Genomic DNA, 26,345 nt, shown 5'->3' on the forward strand with positions numbered 1-26,345 from the left:
AAAATTTATAACCCTGTATATATACACAGTGTTACAAATGTTAGCACATACACATTGATTCTCATACGTATGAGAGTCAATGTGTCACCAGATAGTTTCAGTTTGACAAGGCTCTGGTTATGCAAAGAAAGGCTTGGTGTTGTCCATTATCCATAATAAAGCTTACTGGTATAACTAACACCAAGTGGAAAAAAAATACATTTATTAAACTCACTAATATTTCACTGGTTTTTTTACCCAGCATCATCAGAGCACAGTGATAACTGTGACAGGCACACCACATTAAACCAAGTAATTGCAGAAACAATTTAAATTGTAACTGACATCTAATGTTCTTATGTGGCATCTTCTATGGGTCAGATAACTACAAAGTTAATTCAGAGAAGTCTGATTATTAGGCCTTAAGATGATAGTCTCCCAGATCTTTGGTAAATTAATGCAGCTATACTTGCGGAGGGTTGGAAGAGTGCTTCATAGCTGATGCTGATTCTAAGAATAGCCTCTCAGACCTGTAATGATTTCTATGTAATAAAGATGTTTCTCCATCTGATCATATGTGAAGGAGTGCCCAACCATATCAGCTTGCCATACAGATGATCTTGGATGTAATTTTTATGTTTTTCAAGGTGTATGTTAACTGATCTACCAGTCTGTCCAACTTGCAAGGACAAGGAACTTTATATACTCCTGGATGTTCAAGAGTATATAGTCTATCTTTAGGAGAACATATACAAGTAGTTAGTTGAACAAAAGGTTCGAAAGTAGTATGGGTATCATATTTGCAAGAACTTTGGCTATTTTTTCTGATGTAGCCTTAATATATGGAATGGGAATGGTTTTTCTCTGATCTTGTGTGGTAACGCGTTCGCTGCCAACCATGAGTATACTCGTAGTTGGTATATGAGCCTCACAAGCCAACTATGAATATACTCATATGTCAATTACCGACCTCCTATGCCAAGCACAAGTTAACCATGGTATAAGCATGTTAATTTGGACCCTTGGGTTGTGAATAAAGTGGAGAGCATGTCTGGGGGTTTGGTAGAAGGAAAATAATTTTAGCAAAAGTATAGTATGTTATAAGAGGTATTGTTGCATAAACTGTATTTATTAATGCAAATAAAAATTTTTTGAAGTTTTTTCAACATATATTTATATTTATACATATATTTATATACGATATATCATCATCTGAGTCATCGCCAGAGTCGCCTGTAGGATTATAATCATCTTTGGAATTGGAACCAAATAATTCATTCCATTCATCATCGCTCATATTAACATAAGCTTCTAATTCTTCATCAGTGAGCTTTCTTTTACTGGCCATGGTGTAATTGAAGGTTTTTATTTAGATAATTTTAAATAATTGTAAGACTAGACATAATTCAGATCAAGTCACACAGTCATCGGCACATGTAAGACATAGGTGGGGGTGATACAAGATTACCTCGTACTGACCTTGTAGAAGTGAAAGTGCTTGGGTGCAGTAACAAACTATGCTCGAGGAGCGTGGCAGCAAACGTATTAAGTGTAGGAGGGATGAGTGCTGCATGTAATATTTTATCTATTTTATATGGGCTGTAGCCATTGGCTAAAAAGATGTTGCAAAGGTTTCTAAGTTCGGTCTCAAGGGATGTGTCATTTGACCAAATAGTCCTGGCTCAGTGAATAAAAGTTTTGAGGATGCCATACTGATGGGAAGAGTGGTGGTGTGGTTGCTTATATTAAATACCTACCAGTATGAGTGGATTTTCTTTTATGTTCTCCTAAAATAGTAGTCTGTGTATTGGGAGGGATATGAGAAAACAGCTAATTTCTTGATCTTTTTGGCATTGTAACCATTTGACAGGGACTAGTAAATAAAGGAGAGTTCAGCTGTAAGGATTGCCTAGGTTGAACAGAGGTTGGAGGCTCTGCTGACAAGAGCTTTGATGACACCATGTTGAGAAGGTGCACGATGGAAGAAAATGGTGGAAGAAAGAAAGTGTGTAGGCTATTGTTATTTTCTTTTCTATAGTGAACTGGATTATAGAGTGTTGGCTGTTGAGATAGAGGAGGAAAGAATCTAATGCTGAGCCATGTAGCCAAATAAAGAACACATGATCAATATATTTTAGCCAAATAGAAGGTTTAAGAATGATAGTATCAAGAGCATGTTTCTCAAAATGCTCCATATAAAAATTGGCCAGGTGAAGGGCGAGGTCTTTGAAGTACCTTCTATCTCTTTAAATAAGGTGTTTATCCAAGAGAAGTAAATGGTATGGATTGCAAAATTAAAGAGATCAGTAATGTTTATGAAGGGACATTTTCACTGAATTTAATGTCAGAAAGTGGGATATTTGTAAAAAAGGGGGGGTGACATCTTTGAGGCTGGTGATGCTGGGATGTCATTTCTTTCAAGCTCCATCCATAATTTGAAGTCCATTGGATTCAGATGAGGACTTTCAGATTGCTAATCAGATGGTGATATGTGGTCAGGTTAAGGACTAAGGAGAATTCTTATAAATGTACTGTTTTTGAACTTTAGAATAGGTAATTTGTCAGCTAGTAATCGACTAATGAGGATATTGTCCGTAATCCATAATAATATATCATTGCTGATAATAGACTTTAAAGCAAATAGTAATTCGATAAGACGTTTAACCATATATACAAGTATTGTTGGGCATATCAGTATTGTTTTTTTGTTGTATGTGTAAATAAAAGATGAGAAGGAATACAAGGGAGATTATAAATGTGGAGAAGGTATAAGCCATTCTATTCATGGATGAGAATTAAGGAGGATGATTGCTTTGCTTGTTGCCACGATGTTAGGCAGTATATGGCTCATTTGTTGGTATTTCTCTGGGTGCTCTGATTTCCCTTTAGAAACCTGAATGTAGGCCTAGATTACTTTATTAAAGCAAATGAAAGTTAATGATGCAGACATCCTTGTTGGACTTTGGTCTCTTAGTAGAAGGCTGAAATATAATAATAAATTAATATTAAAACAATTTATTTAAGCATACATTTTATTGATAAGTGTAAATTTAAGGCAGAATATTTGCATGGAATGGCAGGTTGTTCATATGAAAGAACTAAATTTCTTGATTCGGGATTGAGTTAGAGACTGTGAGAACAATTATTGAAAATAAAGTATTTTCACTTCATTAACTTTTTTTTTCACTGTGATACAATAATAAAAAAAAAGTTTGCAAATAGCACAGATATTTTGCATTGAAATTAACAGTACATTGTGTTAGTGTCTGAACAACAAGCTATTCAAAGAGACAAGAATACAATGTAAATACAACAATTGGTTGACCATTGAAATAGTTGCCATGTAGTAGAGGAGCCATATAAAAAAAAAATATATACATGTATATATTTTATATTTATGGGGCATGTCCAAAAAGTAAGGTCCATTCACAATTTACTGCCAAATAAGATATAAGAGGAGGGGGGGGTTGCATATGCATGCTTGCATAGAATGCCTCCTTGGTTAGATGTCGACCATTTTACTCTCGTTGTGCTGTTTGTTGTCTTCTGTGCATTATTTATGACGAGTGCTGATAAAACAAAAAACACAAGGTTCATGATGTGATATGGTTTTTGTTTATAAACCTTTTTGATGAAAAAAACATGGAATTGAAGTGATACTTTTTCAAAATTTTGCCAGTATGTTTGGAGAGACTAGGAATATGGAATCGGCATCCTCTGTTCTAGTAAAGAATCCTTAGTCGTTGGAATGTGGGATTCAATTATCCATTGAATTTGATGAAGAGTTACAACATAAAATTGTGCACAAATTCAAATGGAGAGAAGAGGCAAGGAATAAGAAGTCTCATTGACTAAGTTATTGTTGATAGTGATGTTTTCTCTCTGGTGCAGGACACTAGAGTGTACAGAGGATTTAAAATTGGGATCACCATTTAGCCTTTAGCAGCATAAAATTGAATTTTGAATTTCACTCAAAACGAGAAAGTTTTAAAGCAAATAAAAGTTGAGCAGCTCTCAGATGTGAATTATAAACTAAAATACACAAACATTATTAAAAAAAAAATGAAATAGTTTGGGAACAGGAACCAAACCGTGGAGATTCACTGGCAAGCCCTGAAGAAAACATCAATTGATTCAGCCAGAGAGGCATGTGGTGAGGTTGTCTGCAAGTATAGAAAAATCAGAACTCTATGGTGGACACAAAAAGTTAGAGACAGTGAAGGAAAAGAAAAAAGCATATCAAAAGTTCCTGGCAAATAAGTCAGCATGTGCTCTTAGAGAATACAGAGACAAATGTAACAAAGTCATAGGAAGACTTTGGTAAGAAAATAAATATCAAAATGCTGGCAAGATATTCTGGAGGTTGTTGAAGAAGCTGAGAAATGGAGGAAAGAGTGCTGTAAAAATAATTAGAGATGATAAAGGTGACATGAAAAGCAGAGAAAACAGATATCCTTGAAGTAGAGCACTGACTTCAAAAAATTGCTAAATGAAACAGTCAGTGGTAAAAAACACTGACCAGGCATGCAATCAGTAATACATATTTATACTTGAAGTTGAAAAGCCATCAAAAGCCTGAAATTTGGAGTAGATTATATTTGAACAGAAATGTTCAAGTACGGAGGTATAAAAGTCTTACAGTGGCTGCACTGCATAGTTTGGAAGGCCTGGACAAAGGGACGAATTCCAGATGATTGGAGTAGAGCTCTCATAGTACCCATATATAAAAAGGGAAATAAAACTGAATGTGAGAATTACAGAGATAATTCTCACATTCTGAGAATTACCTCTCAGAATGTGAGAGGTAATTCCTGGGTATTCCTGGTAAAATTTGTCAGTATACTTGAGAAACGGTTGAGAAGGATTGTGGAAGAGAAGCTTGGTGAAGAACAAGCTGGATTCATGCCAAATAGAGGTTATCAGGATCAGATTTTCACTGGCTGGATGATTTAAATGAATTTCAGTATTTTTGATGTTGACTGAAATTTCTTAAATTATCTCTATTTTGGTTTTAGTTAAACCATTTTAGCACTAAAATTAGGCAAAACAAAATTATGCATATAGCACATAAGCTAGAAATATATCTGGTGTTAACTTTCATGATAATGAATGATGTTAGTTAAAATAAGTGCAATTACAAAATGCACCATTTTTATGATTATTTCTTGACTTATATACTACCATTTCAACCTTTGTGGTGTTCACATGCCTCATTATGAAAGATTTCATTCTGCTTGTTCTTATTTTAATATATATATGTAATTCATTACTCACTTTCACATCCTATATCCTATTCAGATATTGATTATTTTCATTATTTGTTATTAGACTATTCATTATTTTCTTATATATAAAGGTTTTCTTAAAAATTGGCACTATGCCAATTTTAGGATAAATAACTTGACATATTATCTTACATATAATTACCATATTCTGATAGAGCTTTGGGTAGTCACTTTCATACATAAAAATATCTTGTCTACTTCACACTAGCAAAATTTGTTACTGAGTCATGAAAATATTTTGAAACACTAAGCCTTAGAAACAGTGATATAAACTGCTATACATTTAAGGACTAGCATGTGAGAGTAGATGATGACCATATTCCTATGCATTATCCAACTTCAACCCAGACATTGCTAACTTCTATAATTTATCCTGTGCATACTAGAGGTACAACTACAGCACATTAGTGAGGTGTAGATAAGGATTGAGAAAAGAAAAATGTCAATAGACCTCTTCTAAAGAGCTGAAGGTTGAAGTTGTTGGGAAATGTTATGTCCAGTTGTATAGATTTTGTGTATATAGTTATACTGTATGGTATGCAGTATTTGTCATTTGGATTGACCCGTTATTTAGCACTTCCACTCTTCAGTCAACAGGCTGTGGTTTTGAAGCTCACTGTAAGTATGAATGTGTTTAGGTGGTAGATGAATTTCATTTCCTGGTATGGGAAAAACCACAGGAAATGAAGCCTTGAATGGCTTTGAAAAAAAAAAAAAAAAAAAGTTCCATATTTGACCTTTAGAGCAGTTTATGGATTATTTTATCTAACATATCTACTAAGCAAGGGTTTCCCAAATTGTGTTCCGTGATGTCAGTGACCAAGCCATGTATTTTTTTAAACATGGAAGTGATTTGGGAAAGGGAACACTGCTGTTTATGACCAGTCATAAAAATTGCCTGCAAGCCAATTACAACAATGGGCAGCATATCCTCTGTTCTCAAAACTGAATGAAATAACATCTGTGTTGCAAATGTCAATGATCAAGCTGCATATTTTTAAACATGGAAATATTCATGGATTATCTTTAATTTTCACACATTGAAATCTTTCAACATTTGGGAAAGGGAATACCGCTGTTTATGACCGTTCATAAAAATTGCCTGCAGGCCCGATTGCAACAATGGGTGGAATATCCTCTCTTCTCATAACTGAACGGAATAACATCTGTGTTGCAAATGTTAGTGACCAATCAGCATAATGGAAGTATAAAGAAAATTTTTCCACTGAAATTGAAGATCAAAGTAGTTTGTATCCGGTTCTCAAATCTAGTAATACTGAATATTTTCTTAGCAAGTTCGTATTGTAGGGTGAAAGTGCTTGTTTCGAAACCGTAGTGCCATGATTTTTTTATTTTAAAAGTAATAGGCCTACAGATTTAAATTTGAAATATGAATTTTAATTATGAATAAGAGACATGGGACTTTGTTTAATTTTTGCTGTTAAGAAATCTCTTATTGAAGGTGTTTGTGATGCAACAGATAGTGATTCATCCACCTCCAGCCTACAAAGCGATCTCCAGGATGTACAAAAAGAGGGGAAAACTACCAACGCATACACACAGGAGAAAAAGTTTGCATTCATTTGTATTTATAATAATATTATGAATTTTTGGTGATCAGAAAGGATATTTCAATGAAAATCAGCACAAATTAATTTAATGATGTTGGCCTGAGGAACTACAATATGCTACAAGATTTCATTAGTCCAGTGATTGATAACTGATTTAAATGTAATTTTATATTCGTCAACATGTCACACCGTATACATAAGTGTACTAATACTCTTTATGATTATGCCATAATAATTATCGATACATTTACATTACAAAATAACCAACGGTGTTCCATGAAAATTTCAGGATTTGCGAAGTTCCGTCATAGGAAAAATCTGGGAATGCTGTACTAAGCTATGGCTTACATATTTAAGGATGGTGGATGTTTGGAATAATGGCCAAACCAAGTAAAGGCTATATGGTTCACATAATAGATCTGTTGAGTGGGTATATTCTTCTGGCCAGTTTGAATATACCCAATGTGAGATGAAGAACCCAAGTTTTTAGGAAGAAAAATCCTACCTCCATATGAGACTGGTTAACTCCTTTTCAGGTGGTGTGTGGGGCAGGGGTGAGAATTATAAAGGTTAATGTTATACTTGACAAAAAACTATTTCATTTTTTAATCCTATACCAAAGCACAAGCATAGGCGTGAAATAACTCCACAACTAGACTACTTATATATAGAGGCTGTTGACTTCCCAATAATTGCCTTAATAACCTTGGTGTCCTCTCAAATCTTGCTCCCACTGATGAGACCTCAAATATATAAATACACTTTACAAGATGTGAAGTTACTTTTTGCTTATATTTACACTTGGATATAGGATTAAAATAAGACTATAATTTATTGGCAAGTATAATATACATTGAAACCCAGCAGAAAAACTTTCCACATCTTATAAAGGTTCTTCACATCCTGGATGGGGTTCCTACCCAGATCTTTTCAACAAAGGTAGCGTTAATACTGAACTGAGTTACAGAGGCTCCCTTTGAGTGAGATTCACATAAGAAATATTATACACTTACATAATTGGTAACTCTGCAGAAAATTTTTATTTGATCCATTGATTTTAGTTTGAAGGTTATAGTTGGTGGTTTCTTGAGATTCTGATTAAACAAGTGTTACTTGCGATTTTATTATGATCTGTTTTCTTCCTATTTCCCAAGCTCAGTAACTTAGTCCCTTAATATGTCTTTATAATTAATATCCAGTAGTGTTGATATGAATGGATGAATTCACTTCCTTCATTGTTTCCCTCCTCCAAATATCTCATAATTAAATCTTAAGCATTATTAGTTTGTATATGGTCATCCTCTAAAATTCTATGCTCTCTTTCTCTCCCCCCCACCCAGGGAGAGCTGTAGGTGGGACTGTTTTAGCCCTAACTTTTGAAATCACTGGGATGCTTATCTTCATCCTTTAGCCCTCACGAACAGCTGAACTCCAGCTAACTATGAAGGCATCATGATTGTGATATTGAACCATAATTCGTATAAATTTTCTAAAATAGTGCAGTACATTGATTTTTCTGAGTGTGTGATTAAAAATCCAAGTTTTCTGGAGAGAATCCTATGTGCTTTTAGCAAAGATCAGGAACAAGCTTGAAAAAAAAAAAAAAAAAAAAAAAAAAACTTGAAAAAGCTCCTCTAGTTGGCAGTTAGAATCAAATCTGTCTTTTTTTGGTTGTCTAGCATCAGCATCATAGAGCCAGAAATGTTATTGCTACAAGTTTCTGCACAAACACAATATGTAGTATTATCGAGTCTTAATGCTGTAGCATTGTTATAAGTTCATATGACATTAGCTTATTATACAGCATTCTCATAAATATAGTAATAACATGTGATCTCTTACAAAGTGTAAGAGATCACATGTTAGACAAAGAGGAGATATCAAATGCACCTTGCTATAGACTATCTAAATAGCTGGCCAACTCTCTGATCCCCCTCACCGGAAGGGTCCCCTTCCTATATAAAAAAAACTCGACCCACTCTAAAGCCCTCACAGAAAATTTAACCTTGAATAAGATGGACATATTGGTAAGCTTTGATATCTCCTCTTTGTTTACCAATATTCGCTTAATTGACACCTTATCTCTCTTAGAAAACGTTTTTCCCTCTGACATCTTAGATCTCTTTTCCTTTGCCATTAACTCTGGGTATTTCTCTTGGAACAACAAAATCTACAAGCAGATAGAGGGAACTGCTATGGGTTCCCCCTCTCACCCCCCTTGCCAATTTCTACATAGAAGATTTCGAAAAACGAGCCATAGACTCAGCCCCACTCAAACCTTCTATCTGGCTAAGATATGTAGATGATGTGTTCTCTATTTGGCCTCATGGCCCAGACACGTTAGACTCCTTCCTCAGTCATCTCAATAGTCTACATCCAAGAATCCAGTTCACTATGGAAAAGGAAAAGAACAATTGTTTACCCTTCCTAGACACCTTAGTCACACGCCTACCTAATGATACACTTACCTTCACCGTATACAGAAAACCCCCACACACACAGGCAGATACATTCACAAACTCTCCCACCACCACCCCTCTCAACAATATGGCATTATTAAAACTCTTACCTAGAGAGCCTACAATCTTTGTTCCAGTGGAACCACCCTCACTACTGAGCTTAACCACATACACAGCACTTTCCTCTCCAATGGCTACAGCGATCACAGTATCAAAAAAAAAATCAGTTCCTCCCCCATTCACTATCCTTCTCGTCAACAAGATTTTAAAAATGCCATCACCATACCTTACATCCGTGGTACATCCGAAAAAATAGCCAAGATACTAAAACAGTACAACCTACACACAGCATATAAGCCCCACCGCAAACTTGCTACCCTTATCCGTTCTACGAAAGATCAGCTCCCTCCTCTCTCTCTCTGCCTGGAGTTTACAAAGTACCCTGTTCCTGTAAGCTGGCGTACTTTGGACAGACAGGCAGATCAGCATCCATCCACCTAGAGGAACACAAGTCTTACATCTTCAAACGCAACTATGGCCATTCAGGCTTGGCTGACCATGTTTTGGACACCACCCACAGGGTATCATGGAAGAAAACCACCATGCTCCACCACAGCAAATTCAAGAAAGAGAGACTTTTCTTAGAAGCAGCAGCAGCTCTCAAAAACCAACCAAATCTCAATAAATACGGTTGCATTAAGCTTCCGAAGATTTGGGGAAACACTCATCACCAGAGTTCCCACCTTACATTCCAGGCCACCTACTGCTGTCCTTAGAGGGTGCTCTACCTAGATAGGACTTTAGTGTCACCCACGTGGTTGGGCTTATTATTGTTTGTTATTTGTATGTTACATTAATTGTTTTTGTAATCCCCGTAGATGTCCTAGTGACTAGGACGAAATATAGGAAGTATTAAATTCTATTTTAATTCTTTTTGGGTGTTGTAAAAAATTCCATTAAGCCTCCAACATGATATGTGAAGGTTGTTTAATTTCTGAGAAGGTTGCATGAAAAAATCTGGAGTATATGAACTTTGACATAAATTTCTGAAGTAATTACATGTATGCTAATGCATATTTATTTAAATTACATAATATTTATTGACAGAACATAACAGGCTACTTGGAATGACATCCTCGTTCATTGGTCTTAGGCCACCTTAACATTGCTTTATAAATAATGCAGAAAATTCTTATTATAGCAGGACTTGAATTCAAGTCTCTTTTCCCATCAGGACAATACTATGTGAGCATAAGCATTCTGATTTTAAATTTATCTTATTCACTTACCTTGTTGATTAATTTCAGTGATTAGTTTTTTTTTTTTGCTTATTATAATTTTATTTTATCTTATTCAATAGGATTCAGTCTTCGAAGCAAAAATAGACAAGGTGGCAGCTTCACTTAAAGACACAGAGGTAAAACTATGATAAGCTTTCATTTCTTTCTGAACTTAACTTTCCATATTTGTAGGTTCTTTTGATTTTGCATCACATTTCAGAGTTATGGAGTAAATCACAATTTAAACTCCCTTCAAAATTCAGCTTTCACCTCTTTGTTCTTTGAAACTCATGAGTTATTCTTTCTAAAGAACATTAAAAGAATGAATTTTAATTAATTTCTCTTAAATCTCATTAGATTTAATTACTATTAAGAGAATAGTTTGTATATAAAGTGAAATTAAAATTGAGCATTAATCAGAAGAGGTGCTTTTGTTAGCCATTCCATAATATGCAGCTGCCAAATCTTTTTTTGTAATCACATGGATTATAAGTAGACCAGGCTATAATAACTTATTCTATAAGGCCATAGATTGTTATATGTGAAAAACTAATCACTTTTTACACTAGTAAAAAGTGATTTCATTTCATTTTTCATGAAAATCCCATAGTCAGATTTCTGTGTGATATATATTGCTGGCCCTGGTTAGTCTAGTAGATGAATTGCAATCCTGGTATGAGACCTGCCACCCAACTTACATCGAAGCCTTTCATGTTTGGTCTCTAGAGCAGGATGCCCAGATTATTTAACATTTAGCTCACCCACTCTACAAATACTAATGTTTCTGTCATTTCCCTGCCTTTTGGTAGATGGGATTCACATAATAAATTGATATATATATATATATATATATATATATATATATATATATCAATCTATTTGAGTGTGCCTGCAGCATTGATCAGGAGTTGTTAAAGATAACTCACAAAATTTATTGAAATGTTTTATAAAAGTGTCTTTTTCAACAAGGAATGCAATAAATTTGCTTACTAAATTAATTTTTCAAGTTTCTTTAATGATTTTTCAAGTTACATCAAAATTACTGTATATTCTAATTTTTCTAGTTTGTTTGTATAAAGAAATATTGCAAAAAAAGATTATTCCCACCATCTTTAGAGGCTGCCAAGTGGTGTCTTTCTCAATATTTTGTGAAATATTGAGAAGTATTTTCCCAATGTCAGTATATTCAAATATGAGGATTTGAATATACTGACATTGGCTAAGGATAACAGTTGTCACTTCAGCATTTCAAAGTGCAAAATTATGCATTGAAGAGATTGCATGAAATTGAGACTAGGCATTCAAGTGGTAAATCTGGGCAAGAATATCAGCAGCATTTTTGTGTATTATGCTTATCAAATGCAGTCTCCTAATGGACAAGTTTCTCTTCTTGAAGAAGAAAAACAATAAAGCAGTTTCATAAGTTAAGTCAGTAAATACCAGCAACTAGATTTGATAGTAATACCAGGTGACTTTCTCTCCAGCTATTGCATAATCCTACTATCCCAACTTATACTACCAGACTGATATACTTGCTGTAGTGTGGGCTGTACAAGACAAGACCACCCTATAACCAGGAGACTTGTTCCTTGTATGAGCAACATATCCAAAAGTTTATTATCTCTAGAAGCTGTTCTTCAGCATTATGAAAAAACACCACATATTATTTTGATATGTAACTAAAAAAAATCACTTTGATATTCAGTCTACTAATGTAATGATTTAAATAAAACAAATGATGTACATACACCAAAAACGTTTTTTAGTTTCTAACAGAGGAAATTAAAACATTTGTGGCATGATTGCTTACATTTGCCATTTAATGCAAATAGCATATTTAAAGCAGCTATAAATATATTCATGGATTTTATCATCTGGTGTAAGACCATAATCCTCTTATTGGAGAAATGAAATGGCTTCAAAAGAAATTCCACATTTGTTCTCTATAGCAGGAATCTAAGATTATCTAACCTGTAGTCCAAATGTGCTTTTAAGGCACTCTAGGTTTATCGTGTTTTTATGGAATTCCAATAAAAAGAGGTTGTTTGTGTTAGAGAAGAGGCGATTTTTCTAATGTACTTGAATGGAAAAATAGTCAAGATTGTCAGGTGAATAAATAGGATTAATCATTATTCTGGTTGAGTGAATTGACAATTTGCATCAGATCAGAACAAATACTTTGGCATTTATTCCAACTTGATGAAGCCAATTTGAATTGAGGACATTAAGATTAACAATTAAAATGATTCTTTGGATAAGCTGCAGAAAATCAAACTGCAAGGATAAAAAAAAATCATTGAGTTCAGGATGTTTAGAGTTTAGGGAAATGGACAGTAGACAATGCCACATAATTGAACTTGGAAACACTGAAACAGATGACACACACACACACACACACACACACACACACACACACACACACACACACACACACACACACACACACACACACACACAAAATCTCTTTCAGGCATGGAATATCAGATTGTATGAATGCATAGTTATCACTTTTGTTTCAGAGAGAGTCATACAGCATGTAGTTCAGATATTTACAGTGGTTGTAGCTCCTATTTAAAGTTGAAAGAAGATTAAGTTTTTGAATGTTTGTAAGTTTATACAGTGGATGTGGAAGTGGTTGGTTAAATACACACATACATCTTTTAACAAAGAGGACAAACTGAGACCACTGTTAAGCCTGCTTTTGTTTTTCAAGGGCATCCAATTTTTTCATAAATCTAAAATTAGCCCTACAGGTCCAAGTGATACTGCTCCCATAGCTGCTGATACACCAGCCATAACCTCCCGTAAATGATTCCTTAACTGTAACTGTTAAAAATATATATATATATATATATTTAATATAATATTGAAAATAATTTAACCTCTGAGATTACACGAAAACGGGAGAAAAAGATATCCTTGAAGTATAGAGTAATCACTTCAGAAAATTGCTAAATGAAACAAGTAGTGAGAGTACAGTGGTAAAAAACATTCAACAGGCATACAGTCAGGAATACATATCCATACTTGAAGTAGAAAAAGCCATCAAAGGCTTGAAATGTGGAAAGGCAGCAGGAGTAGATGATAAAAAAAGGGAAATAAAACTGAATGTGAGAATTACAGAGGTATTTTGCTACTGAGTGTTCCTGGCAAGATCTATGCAAGTATACTTCCATAGATCTTGCGGTTGCGAAGAATTGTGGAAGAAAAGCTTGGTGAAGAACAAGCTGGATTCAGGCCAAATAGAGGCTGTCAGGATCAGATCTTCACTTTCCAACAGATAGTTGAGAGAGCATGGGAATGTAACAAAGATCTGTATTTAAGTTTTGCCGATCTGGAAAAGGCATATGACAAGGTGCCAAGAGAGAAGCTATTCAATCCGCTACAGTTATATGGTGTCAATGGAGCATTATATCAAGCAATACTTAGTCTTTATTTGAGTTGTAAGTCAGCAGTTAGAATTGAAGGAAGTACAGGAAGCTGGTTTAATATTAAATCTGGTGTGAGACAAGGATGTACATTATCCCCTCTGTTATTCATTATCTATATGGATCACATTATGAAGAAAAGTGGTATTAAACATATCAGAATTGGAGATATTAATGTCAGCTCTCTGCTTTATGTGGACAATGTTATACTTCTAAATAAATCTGCTACAAGTTTGCAAGATTCCCTGACTAAATTGAATAACTATTGTAATAGATATGGTATGAAGGTCATCAATAGAAAGACAAAGACGATGAAGATAGGTAGAATCATTGAAAATGTCAACTGTGTTGTGAACAGAGAACCTGTGGAACAAGTAAAACATTTCAGCTACTTAGGCACAATTTTTAGTGAAGATGGTAAATTAAATATGGAAATAGACAACAGAATCAACAAAGCTGGTATGGTAGGAAGTCGACTGAATAAATTCATATGGAATAAGACAGAAATTAGTCGGAACACTAAATTAGTTGTATACAAGACAGTGTTCAAACCAGTTTTAACTTATGAGTCTGAGATCTGGATCAGAAGTAAAACACTTAACCAAAGACTGGAGACTGTAGAAATGAGAGTCCTGAGAAAGATATTAGAGGTGTGAACAGATGGCATCAATGGCAATGTCATATTAAAAACGAGGATATTAGGAAAGAACTTGGCATTGTCAGCATCCAGGAATGCGTTAGCAGAGCTAATCTCAGGTGGTATGGTCACTTAAACAGAATGGGCGAGGAAAGATTAGCAAAACAAGTATTCTCTGCCGGGTTGGCAGCAAAATGACCCAGAGGAAGACCAAGATATAGATGGATTGATACGGTACAATGTGCCTTAGACAAAAGAAATATAAGATCTGATAATGTTGGAGTCTTGACAAGTAACAGACTGATTTGGAGGAAAATTGTAGATAGGAAGTTAGTAATAATGTAAATTTTTCATGTCACATTCTTGTAATAACTATTCTACCTTTGTTCAAATACTCATTCTGCAACGTGATGTTCTAATTGCGGCCATTGGTTGATCCCCATTCTCATCGCACACTTTTTCTTTGGCAATTTTTTAAAAACATCTTCTTTCTTCCTCCATTCTCTTACCATCTTCTCGGTTATGTCAAACTTTCTTGCAGCAGCACAGTGATTAGTTTGCTTTGCCATTTCAATTATCCTTATTTTAAATTGAGCTTCATACTTTCTTCCTTTTGTTGCTGATTCCATGATTTTAAATGATGCTTTAAATGAAACTATTTTAATAATCCTAAAATTAAAAAAAATGCAAAAATAATAATAAATGGGGCTAATCACTTTTAATTAAGGTAATTTGTTTAAATACTAAATCAATGCTATGCAAAAAAATAACGGATATACATAGATATAAAAATAACGGATATAACAACAATACCTAATGTTGCATTAATAGAAGAAAGAATAAATTGTGGAGAGGGGTGTCTTATACAACCAACATAAGCTTAAAACCTAAAAATTATCTAAAATTTAGGCCTCATCTTATACACTGACATATATGGTATTATTTTATTTTTTTTGAAAGGGAGATGTTTTAACTATTTCTTTTCTTAGTGTTGCCGAAGAGTAAAGTAGAGGCTCTCAGACATGTCTTCCATACAAAGAACATAGTTTGCTTGCCATAATATAGCACAGACAGTATCTCCTTTTGGATGCAGTCTGATTGAACAGGTGGCAGTAGGATTATGTGCTGGCTGATCTAATGCTTTCTGATGCATTTCCATTAGGGGGATAGAAATACATCTCACATTATTGTACTCCAAATGGAACTGATTTTGGCCTGCAGTATACAGGTAATCCTCGTATAACGCAGATGTTAGGTTCCATAGAAATACCACGTTATATAAATCGCATTATGCTAGACTTAGATCACATAGAAAAAGTCGGGTTATGTTCCAAAATCGTTTTTTTTTTTTTTTAATTATATAAACAATAATGACGTACTGAAAAAAATATATTTTACTTAATTCAGGTAATTCATGTAAGTTTAGAAAACATAAAAGTATGAAACAAATACATAGTATAAACTTATAAAATTACAAATTGTACATAAACTTCATTGCACATATTCACTATATTATTTCAGGAAATTACAACGTACTACGATATACATTAAAATAAATTTTAATATATTTCTATATTTCGGCAACGTCACGCTGCCATTTTCAAGAACTTAGGGTGCAAGGAAGCAAGGAAAATTCTACAAACAAATAGAGGGGACAGCCATGGGTTCTCCACTCTCCCCACCCTTGGCCAACTTTTATATGGAGACTTTTGAAGAGCAAGCCTTGAACTCTGCCCCACAAAAACCAACCATTTGGCTTCGCTATGTAGATGATGTATTCGCTATTTGGCCACATGGCTCCGATGCACTCCTCTCCTTCTTAACACACTTAAACAACCAACACCCCAGAATCAAATTCACCCTGGAAGAGGAAAAAAACAACTGCATTCCGTTCTTAGACACACTAGTCACCCGCCAGCCTGATGGAACCTTGGTTTTCTCAGTATATAGAAAACCCACCCATACAGGCAGATACATTCACCAACAATCCCCCCCCCCCACAACAATATGGAGTCATTAAGACACTACACAACAGGGCTAAACTTATCTGCTCGAATGACAATGCCCTAACCACAGAACGAAACCACATCCTCAACACGTTCTCAGCCAATGGCTCCCCCCCCCCAAAAAAAAATCCAAAAAATATTAAAACCAGTAAACCACAACCCCCCCCCCCTCACAACAAGGACTACATCCGGTTTCACCAGTACAGCCACTCTGGTTTTGCTGACCATGCTCTGGATACCTGCCATAGAATACGGTGGAAAAAAGCCAGGATAATACACCGTAGTAAATACAGATATGAAAGGCTTTTCATAGAATCAGCTTCAGCCCTAAGAAACGAGCCAAACCTCAACAAATTTGGCTGCATGAGATTTCCTCAAATTTGGGAAACCTACATCAGAAGACCTTCAGCCCAATCGCCCAAGAATACAAACATTGCCTGCTAGAGGGCACCATCAGGACTTTAGGAGAAATAATAGCTTCATTCTTCTTACTCATTTATTGTTTTTGCTGTGCCTGCGTGCACGTATCTTGTACCTAAGTTCTTGAAAATGGCAGCGTGACGTTGCCGAAATATAGAAATATATTAAAATTTATTTTAATGTATATCCTAGTATGTTGTAATTTCCTGAAATAATATAGTGAAAATGCATAACCAACGTCTAAGCCTTTCCACGAGAATTCATTGCACATAATGCATAAATGTTTGAGGCAAAATAAAATAAAGTGCATATTTTAATCATAATCACTCTCTTCAAAACGAACATTTTGTAGATGTTTCTTTATTTGAGCGGACATCATCATTTGATATCTCTTGGACATCATTTGTATAATTATCACTGCATACTTTGGCTGGTTTAGTTATCAAGAAGTCACTAATAAGACCTTGCTTACCACTATGCTGCAATTTTTTATTAAGTTCATAATATAGAGCAAAACAAATATCCAATTGTCTTGTGAATTTTCCGGCATGTGCTCCATTGAGAGTTATCCGTAAAATAACTTCCTAACTTTCTTGCCAAGTCCAATCCTTCTGCTAATTTCTTTAAACTGAATTCTTTAATGCAGGGGTTCTCAACCTTTTTCCAGTGGCATACCACTATATTTAATTCAAGATATTAGATGTACCAGTAAGGCAGTGGCTCACATACCACCACTGGTACAAATACCATAGGTTAAGAATCCCTGCTTTAATGGATTCATCACAATTAGAATCTTTGGCAGAACTATCTCCGTCATTTGGTTTGACGTCATCTATTAACTGTACCAGTTCCTCCTAATTTAAATCTATTTCTCCATCAATTAATTCACTAATTTCATTTCAACCATCTCGCAGAAAAAGCTCTCTAAGTGGCCATTACTATAAAAAATAATTTTTTTTACATAAAAAAAGCATTACATATTGTATGTAACTCACCAGAAAATAAGGTGCTCAGCTTGAGATTAATACACTAATTATTTTTAATGCACTTTCCTGGCAGCAAATGAAGACAATTTTCAACAATAAACACTTTATACGGTAAACAATTGATATACATTTGTGCTAAAGGATATTTCCCCTAATATAAATTTGGTACTTATAACCACACGTGTGATACGGGCAGACACAAATTTAACGAAGATAAAATTGGATTTTTAAGTTGCGTGGTGAAAAAGATAAAGGGTTTCTACGATTTGTAGGCTGTGTTATATCGTGTTGTATAAGTACCACATTAAATAAGGGTTACTACAATTTGTAGACCGCGGTATGTCGAAACTGCATTGTATAAGTATTGCATCATATGAGGGTTACCTGTATATGTTCGTGAATCATATCACTCAAAATTGCATGTAAGAAGGTTATATACAGCGGGAAGCTATGGAAATTTTAACAAAGTGCTCGCATCGGCGAGCAAAAAAAGCGGTATTTTACACAAAAAACTTTTATTAATACAGCTTGTGTACGTTATTCTTATTTATATGCGATTATCAAAAAGTATGAAGGGACAACCTGTAAAGACTATCATTTTTAAACTAATGTTTCATGATCTAAAGATGAAATATTTGCACTCATATCATCTGTGTTAATTTATCTTACACAAGAAAAACATTTTTTGCTATCAAAATATAATAAGAATAAAATCTTTTTATAATCACACATATGAAATAGTCTGCATTTTTTATAAACAAGATAAATTTATTTTGTTTGCGATAGAAGTTTTTATGACAAACAATCTGTAAATAATAAATAAATATTATCTAAACACAATAATATTGAAATACATTATATTTTTCTTTTGTTTTTATACTTCAAGTGATAACAGTACCAATCAAGGGGCATTATTTTATAGTCCTATTTATTTATATGCGATTACCAAAAGGGAATTCTTATTTGTAAAATGATAGTAACAGTAACTATAATATTTTATTTAATAAAATCACTTTGTTAGGTTAGCGTATGAGTTTGTCACTTAATATATTTCAAGAAATTATGTATTTTTTTTTACTTGAAATAATAAAAAAGTAAACAAGAACAAGGGGATCACAAATTTGAGAAAAATTTAACAAAGGGCTTGGGCGAGCCCCTGCAAGCCCCTTACAGCTCACCATTGGTTACGCGCATATATATATATATATATATATTTAATATGCCTTTGAAACATACAATTAGAACTGCATGTAAGGTAGTTATATATATCTTTCATCCCACAAAGCAGACAAACTGGCCTCGAGAACTCAAAATTACAGGACATAGGATACACTGGGGAGTAGGGCTTGACCACCTTATCCTATGAACGGTTTGAGGTCCGATGATTAATAAACCCTCGACACCGCAAGGCAAAAGAGGGTAAAAGGAAGATGAAATATATATATATTTGCACACATAACTGTCAGTGCCTTGTTTAACAGAGGTTAAAATAACAATCTGTTGATATTCCTTTTGAAAAGCTGTAGGATATGGTTGGGTTGGGAAAACGCTTTATAAGGATGTCCTGTTTCACAAAATAGAAGAAAGTGGAATGAAAAGAGAAAATAGGAGAAAAATATTCAGTCACTTAGCAGTGACTGTAAATGGATATTGGGTAGTTTCTGCTCATATTATTATATATAGGCTTAGTAGAAGAAGGAATGATGGATGCAGTTGGGAAACAGTGCATGTGTAAATACGTGTAGAAAAGACAAAATAGGAATAGATTATGTGAGGAATAGTAAATGAAGTGGGTCTGAGAGAGAAGATCAAGATTTTTGATGCACAATCCCAGACTTCAGACTTGACAATTTTCTAAGGTTTGGATAGATTTAGATTTGGAAGTGTTAGATAAATTTAGTAATAACATGAGCAGAAGAACTTTTTTTGGAAGCTGAGCCAAATGGGAATATATGATTTTACCAAGAAAGACTAGAGATGGATGTCATCACAAGAAGAGAGAGAGGGATCTCGTCTTATCTGGTGAGACGGATATCACCAGTCTTAGAGAAGTAATAGAAGCTGGAATCTGAGACCACACAAGAGACTATATAAGCCACTTTGTTTTCAGTAAATAAGGTGATGTTTCACTGGGCATTGGAGGTCATCTCCCACTATTTTTTTGTAGTTAGAAATTCATCTATATTCATCAAAAATAATGAACTTTTTTCTGTGTGGCAGGAATATTTACTATTTTTGCCAGACCCTATTTGGTGGGAAAGATCGCAGCATAAGAAAGCATGTTTTGACAGGACTAGGACAGGCTATATAATAAACTTCCACTGTCTGTCAGTAATGGCCCATGTGATATACATGAAATAATATACCATTATGTCTGTGCTGTTAGCCTAGTGGCTATGCGCTTCGGAACCATATGCCTGGGGAAGTCGTGTCCTAGGTTCGATTCTCGTTGGAGACATGAGGAGCTGAAGGATCTTCCTCAGCCATAGCCAAGTTAGCTGGTCTTGGGCATGGACAGCAGGGTTTTTTCCCAGTTTATTCTGGGGTTTTTCATCCTGCGAAGCAGGCAAACCGGCCTTGAACTCAACGCCATCACAGACAAAGATACACGGGGCATAGGGCTGACCACCTTATCCCGTAACGGTTGAGGCCCGTTGATTTAAAAAAACTCCTCGACACCACATGGTAAAAGAGGGTTAAAGGAAAATGAGATGAGATATACCGTTATTTCACAAGACATTTTTATTTTACTGTCACTTAAAATTGAGATCTTCAGAATTTGAATTTATGTCTAGAAATGATTTTTTTACTTGGATTCTGTAGTTTTCTTTTTAGTAACATATCAAAAATTATGGATTTGGAAATTCCAGTAATAATGGCAGTACTCAGGAGGTAAATATTATTATTATTATTCCTGACACCTCCAAGGAGTCCCAAGACTCATCGCGAGAGGACACCTACAACTGTCTCAACCACTACACTGAACCTCTACTGTGAATCAACGCCATCCACCTCCACCAACACAACTAGTATTTTTTGTCTGTAAATTGCGTGTGTTCTGAAGGACCAATTTGTCTGTATGTGGGATGAAAAACCCGAGTTTCTGGGAGAAAAAAACCTTGCTACCTCTGTATGAGATCAGACTTTGGATTGAAAATCATCCAGATAAAGATTTCTCCCGTCATGACGAGAATCGAACTTAGGCCTATTCCAATCGAAGGGCGCAATGTACTGTCATTCTTCCAATTGCGCTACCGAGGCACTAAATAAGATTTTTAAATGAGTTAGAATTTGGAAACAGAAATATTAAAACTTAGAATTGTCTTATCAAATTGATAGTGAGCACTGCATGTGCATATAATAATTGGGTAGAGTAGTATTTAAAATATTTATGGTCTCTCTCTCGATAGAGAACCTGGCTTAAATTTTTATGTTCTGATTACTCTCTCTCTAAATTTTATCTCTATAGCAATATATTTCAAAGATTTATACACGAATAGCATATCGACAAGTTTAACACAAGTATGATTTGTATTTTTGAAGGAGACTTATAAGCCTTGTCGTCGATACCGTCACCCTACTGCACATAAAATCAAAGATAAAGAGTTAAGAGTGCAAACAACTCTGCTAGAGTATGGTAGGTAAGTACTGGCATAAATATTGATTCACCCCCCCCCTTTTTTTTCCCCTAATTTTTTTGTTTTGGACAACTGAAATCTTCTGATACTTGGTTTCCTAGCTTGTTAACTAAATGTGCTTTTTAGATAGTGCTGTTTGTGAAGTCTGACTGGTTAACTGATAATTAGGATTAACTGTTATTTAAGATGGAAACATATCAGCTGCCAAAAGAGATGGATAAATATAGATCAAAGGGAAAGAGAGGGTGAAGACCAGTTGCAAGATGGGAAGACCAGCAGAGCTGGAACAGGCAAATGCCTAAACCTTGAAGAGAAGCTTGGTTAACTGAGATTCTGGTTATTTGGGTCAGATAATTTAGAGATCACTACTTATGGACAACTGCAAAATATGAGATTTGCAAACAAATTGCAAATTAATAACTATAAATTAGCTTTCAATTTTGATAATAACATGAGTTACAGATATCAGAATTGAGCGCAGTGAGTAACCTGGTAACCCCATCCTAACACATTACAAGATTTTCGCTCATTGGAAAAAACCTCAAACCTTCAGCCTGTTATTTTTGGCTACTTATTGCCTTGGAATGTTGTCGATCTTTTGGATTATGTATGTTATTATTAAGAGAGATCACCAGGAAGTCAGGGTCTGATCAAGGGAGACCACATACTACACACACACACACACACACACACACACACACACACACACACACACACCAGCTATCGTACTTATTCTTGAATTCATTCACACTGCTCACACTCACAACATCCAATGGCAGTCCATTCCAATCATGTGCCACCCTATGAGAGAAAAATCTAGTCCTCACCTACTTCTTAGCAGCATTCATTCTTAGCTTCCAAGATGCCCTCTTGTCCTTTCCCCACCCTCCATAAATTGAAAAATTCCATCAATTGAAATCCTGTATGACCCTTTCAGAAATTTGTACGTTTCAATCATATCACCCCCTCTTTCTCCTGTTTGCTAGTGTCTGCAGTCTACAAATTCTCAATCTGTCTTCATAATCAGTATTCCACAATCCTGATATATATATCATTTTTAACATTCTCCTTTGCACTCTCTCTCTCTCTCCAGTATATCAGAATCATAAACAGAAACTAGGAGATCAGAACTGCATGCAATAGTCCAAGTGAGATCTTATCAAAGCCTTGTAAAGTGGCAAAATGACATCCTTATCTTTACGTGTTTTTTTCTTTTGAGCAATTATCTTTTGAGTTGTATTTGCAATCTTTGCTACCTGACCCCTAAACTTCAATTTGCTATCTTCTAACACAGTGCTTCCCAAACTTCTGGATGTCAGGGCCCCCTTTGCAAAAATTAAAATATTTCACGCCCCCCCTCGAACAAAAAATCGTAATAGAGATATATTATTATAATATTTATTGTATTTATATTCTATACAAAACATACACAGCAAATATTGCAAAAATCAAATGCATATATTACATTTTTTGCCTCTTACCGTTTGGTTCTGAAGATGATACGGTCTGTTCTGGTAAAATATGAAATACTGTCCTTTTTTTTTTAGTCTGTTTCTGCTTCTTCTGATTGTTTGCGGGATTTTTTTTATTTTTTATCAACCACTTATCCATCTCGGGGTTAAATTTTTTAACGTAGAATAGATCAAATAATATCACCACTTACCAATACTGGCACACCACAGACTGATAACATGAAATTAGTGAATATTACCTGAATAAGGGAATCCCCGGACCAGGAACATTTTTCACTTTTGTGACTTTTCTCCTTTTACGGTAAATAAGCCTAACGCGAAACAGACAGCAAAGGCAGTCTGTTTATTAAAACGTGCATATGATTGGTGCGGTATTAACAAAAGATCACGCAACCGAAAGATAAAAGCATAGCTGACAATTGAGTTGAAATGCTAACTCTCTTCAACCGAATTCCATATGTGAAACTGCCATAACATTCATTATATATATATATTACTTAGTTTCAACACTTTTACGAATTTTAACACGTTCCGTTGAATTTTATTGCTGCCTTGGGAAATCGAACTCACATACATCTAATTAATAACAATAGTTTTTAGTTAGATACTGTGTTTGCCCATGCAACATATGGTTTTGTTTCAGTCTATACAACATAGACTGAAATGTATGAGGGGACACGTGATTCATTAATTAGTGTGTTTTTATCCCAGTTGTCTCTAATTGCACTATTTGTTGAGAAATATATTACACAGACTCCTCATACCTTATTCACTGGCATAATAAAAGTACTTATTTTTATTGCCTCTGCAATATAGTGGCTCTTAGGGAGGGCGTGTTGTTTACCACTGCAAGCGAGTTACTGTATCCCCACATGAACTTGTTTAAGCTTTTTTTTCATGTGTGAAGTATATGCGAAACTTTTATTGGTAACAGAAAACTAGCTCAGATGACGGTGATAATATAAAACGAGTTTTGATATGTATATAAAGTCAATATCAACATAAAGTCAATATCAACAGTCCCTGATTACGAACGCATTATGAAAGGGACAGAAAGATTTGGAACTTCCCTGGAGAACATTCGAAGTAAATACAATTAACCACTGCTTTGAAATGAAACATATGAATAAGCAATATTTACTAATATTCGTTAAGCGCCGAAATACGCAGGAAGCAAAGTTTGTGAACCAACACCAATGTGTGAATTTTTCGATTAAAATATAAAAAATAACAAAAAAGAAATAATAAAAGTTGAATGCGTTTCTTTTAAAATAAAAAAAATACACTTAGTCTTAAAACATTTAAAATTTGTTTTCATTATTTCACGGCCCCCCCCCCTCAACAAAACCTACGGCCCCCAAGGAGGCCACGGCCCACGGTTTGGGAAGCGCTGTTCTAACACTCCAAGATTCTCTAGCCTCGTCAGTTTCTTCTAGCATAATCCCACCAGTATAATATGACATTGGATATCTAATCATGTTGAAGTGAATGACTTCACATTTACTGACATCCATTTTCCCATACCCACAGTTCCAGCCTATTCAAATCATACTGCATATCAGCAGCATTCCTGATTACCCTGCCTATCTTTTTATCATCAGTAAATAGCTGTATGCTGCTTGTCAAATCCTTCCCAATATCATTAATATACAGATCAAATAACAGTTGACCAAGCACTGATCCTTGTACACCAGTTGTTACCTTAAACCTTGCAGCGCCTTACATTCCCAGTATACCACTTTTTGATATCTGTCAGTAAGACATCCTCTTATCTAAGCTAATATTCTGTAATCCAAATCCATATTATCCAATTTATGCAACAGTCTGCCGTGCTGTATTCTGTCAAAAGCCTTAGCAAAATCCAAAAGTATCCATTTCCCTTGTCTAGTTCAATGGTAACATTGTTATCGAATGTTATAATAAATAAATCTATTAGAACAAGTTACTAAAACATGACCTTCCCTTAGTAAACCCATGTTGCTCATTGCAAAGTAGAGATTCACTGTCAACCCATTAATGAATTAGAGTCCTAACCAAGTTTTCCAAAAGCTTCGCCACCACTCTTGAGATACTAATTGGTCAATAGTAGAATTCCTCGGTCTTTGCACCCTTTTGCAATGGAATTATCATACATTCTTTCCATTCCTGCAGAATCTTCCCTGTTCTGAGACTCATATTAAACAGCCTGGTCAAAGGAATAGCCAATTCAGCTGAACACTTTTAGCACGCTTGTCAATATCCCATCAGTTCCTATTGCTGAATTCTTATTCAGTTTGTAAACAGCTCTCATCCTCATACACCTGAGTTTTTCTTCATCTAGTGAAGAGGTAGCAGTGAGCCCAATGTTTTGTACACCAGATTGATAGCTTTTAACAGAATGGGCATGCATTAGTTGAACCTCTTCTGCATCTGTAACCCTCAAACTATCTGCATTTAGAAAAGTTATTCTTTCATGTTTATTCTTTCTTTTACTTGCAGCATATTGATAGAATTCTTGTGTGTTGTCTTTATCATGCAGAGCCAATTTCTTTTCATACTCAGACTTTGCTTTCTGTACAACAGTTGTGACTATTCTAGCCTTATAACTTTCATAATGGATATCATACTTTTCTTATGAATCTCTTGTTGAATACGATTACATCTAATTCACTGCTACCCTATTTATTCTTCGAACTCTCAGGACACATTCTGATATCCTATCATTTAATTATTGTTTAAATGCTTCCCATGCACTGTCAATATTCTTCAAGGACAAGGGCAAAAACTTTGTTTTTGAAGACAAACCATACCATTGAATGTGACAAAAGCTCCATGACTTATTTAGAGGAAGATTTCCACTCCTGAAACATAAAAGAAGCTATAGCAGTCATCCGTTCTAAATGCAACCTCAATAGAAATCGAGGATTAATTCTAGCTGATATTTGGAAGACCCTCATAAGATCACTAAGTATGCCAGAGTTAAATTTCACTGCTAATTACAGAACGTTCCTGCATAACAACAGTTGATATCATACATGCTCCATGCGTTGATGTACGCGTTCTTCTGTATTTGTAAAAAATACAATTGTATTCGGTTCATTCCTTCATGAACAGTTTAAGTTGTTTTGTATCTCTTTTATATGCCCTGACAAAGCCAGACAGCTAAGTTGGCAAAACTTGTTGGTGTTTTTTACTTAGTATCAAT

The 26,345-nt window shown here is 34.9% G+C and overlaps 1 protein-coding gene across 3 annotated transcripts in view; it reads left to right on the plus strand.

The window, feature by feature from the left end:
- The window catches only part of fidipidine (coiled-coil domain-containing protein 93), a 203,282-nt gene that overhangs the window by 46,975 nt on the left and 129,962 nt on the right, over positions 1–26,345 (plus strand). For all 3 annotated transcript variants that reach the window (XM_090394991.1, XM_090394992.1, XM_090394993.1), the window contains 2 exons: positions 10,655–10,711; positions 21,595–21,692. In XM_090394991.1, the coding sequence (XP_090251117.1) occupies positions 10,655–10,711; positions 21,595–21,692 (155 nt within the window). The remainder of the gene's footprint in view (positions 1–10,654; positions 10,712–21,594; positions 21,693–26,345) is intronic.

The sequence above is a fragment of the Typopeltis vanoorti genome, chromosome 6 (assembly GCF_054136105.1).
Source record: "Typopeltis vanoorti isolate ZY-2024b chromosome 6, IOZ_Tvanoo_1.0, whole genome shotgun sequence".
NCBI lineage: Eukaryota > Metazoa > Arthropoda > Arachnida > Uropygi > Thelyphonidae > Typopeltis > Typopeltis vanoorti.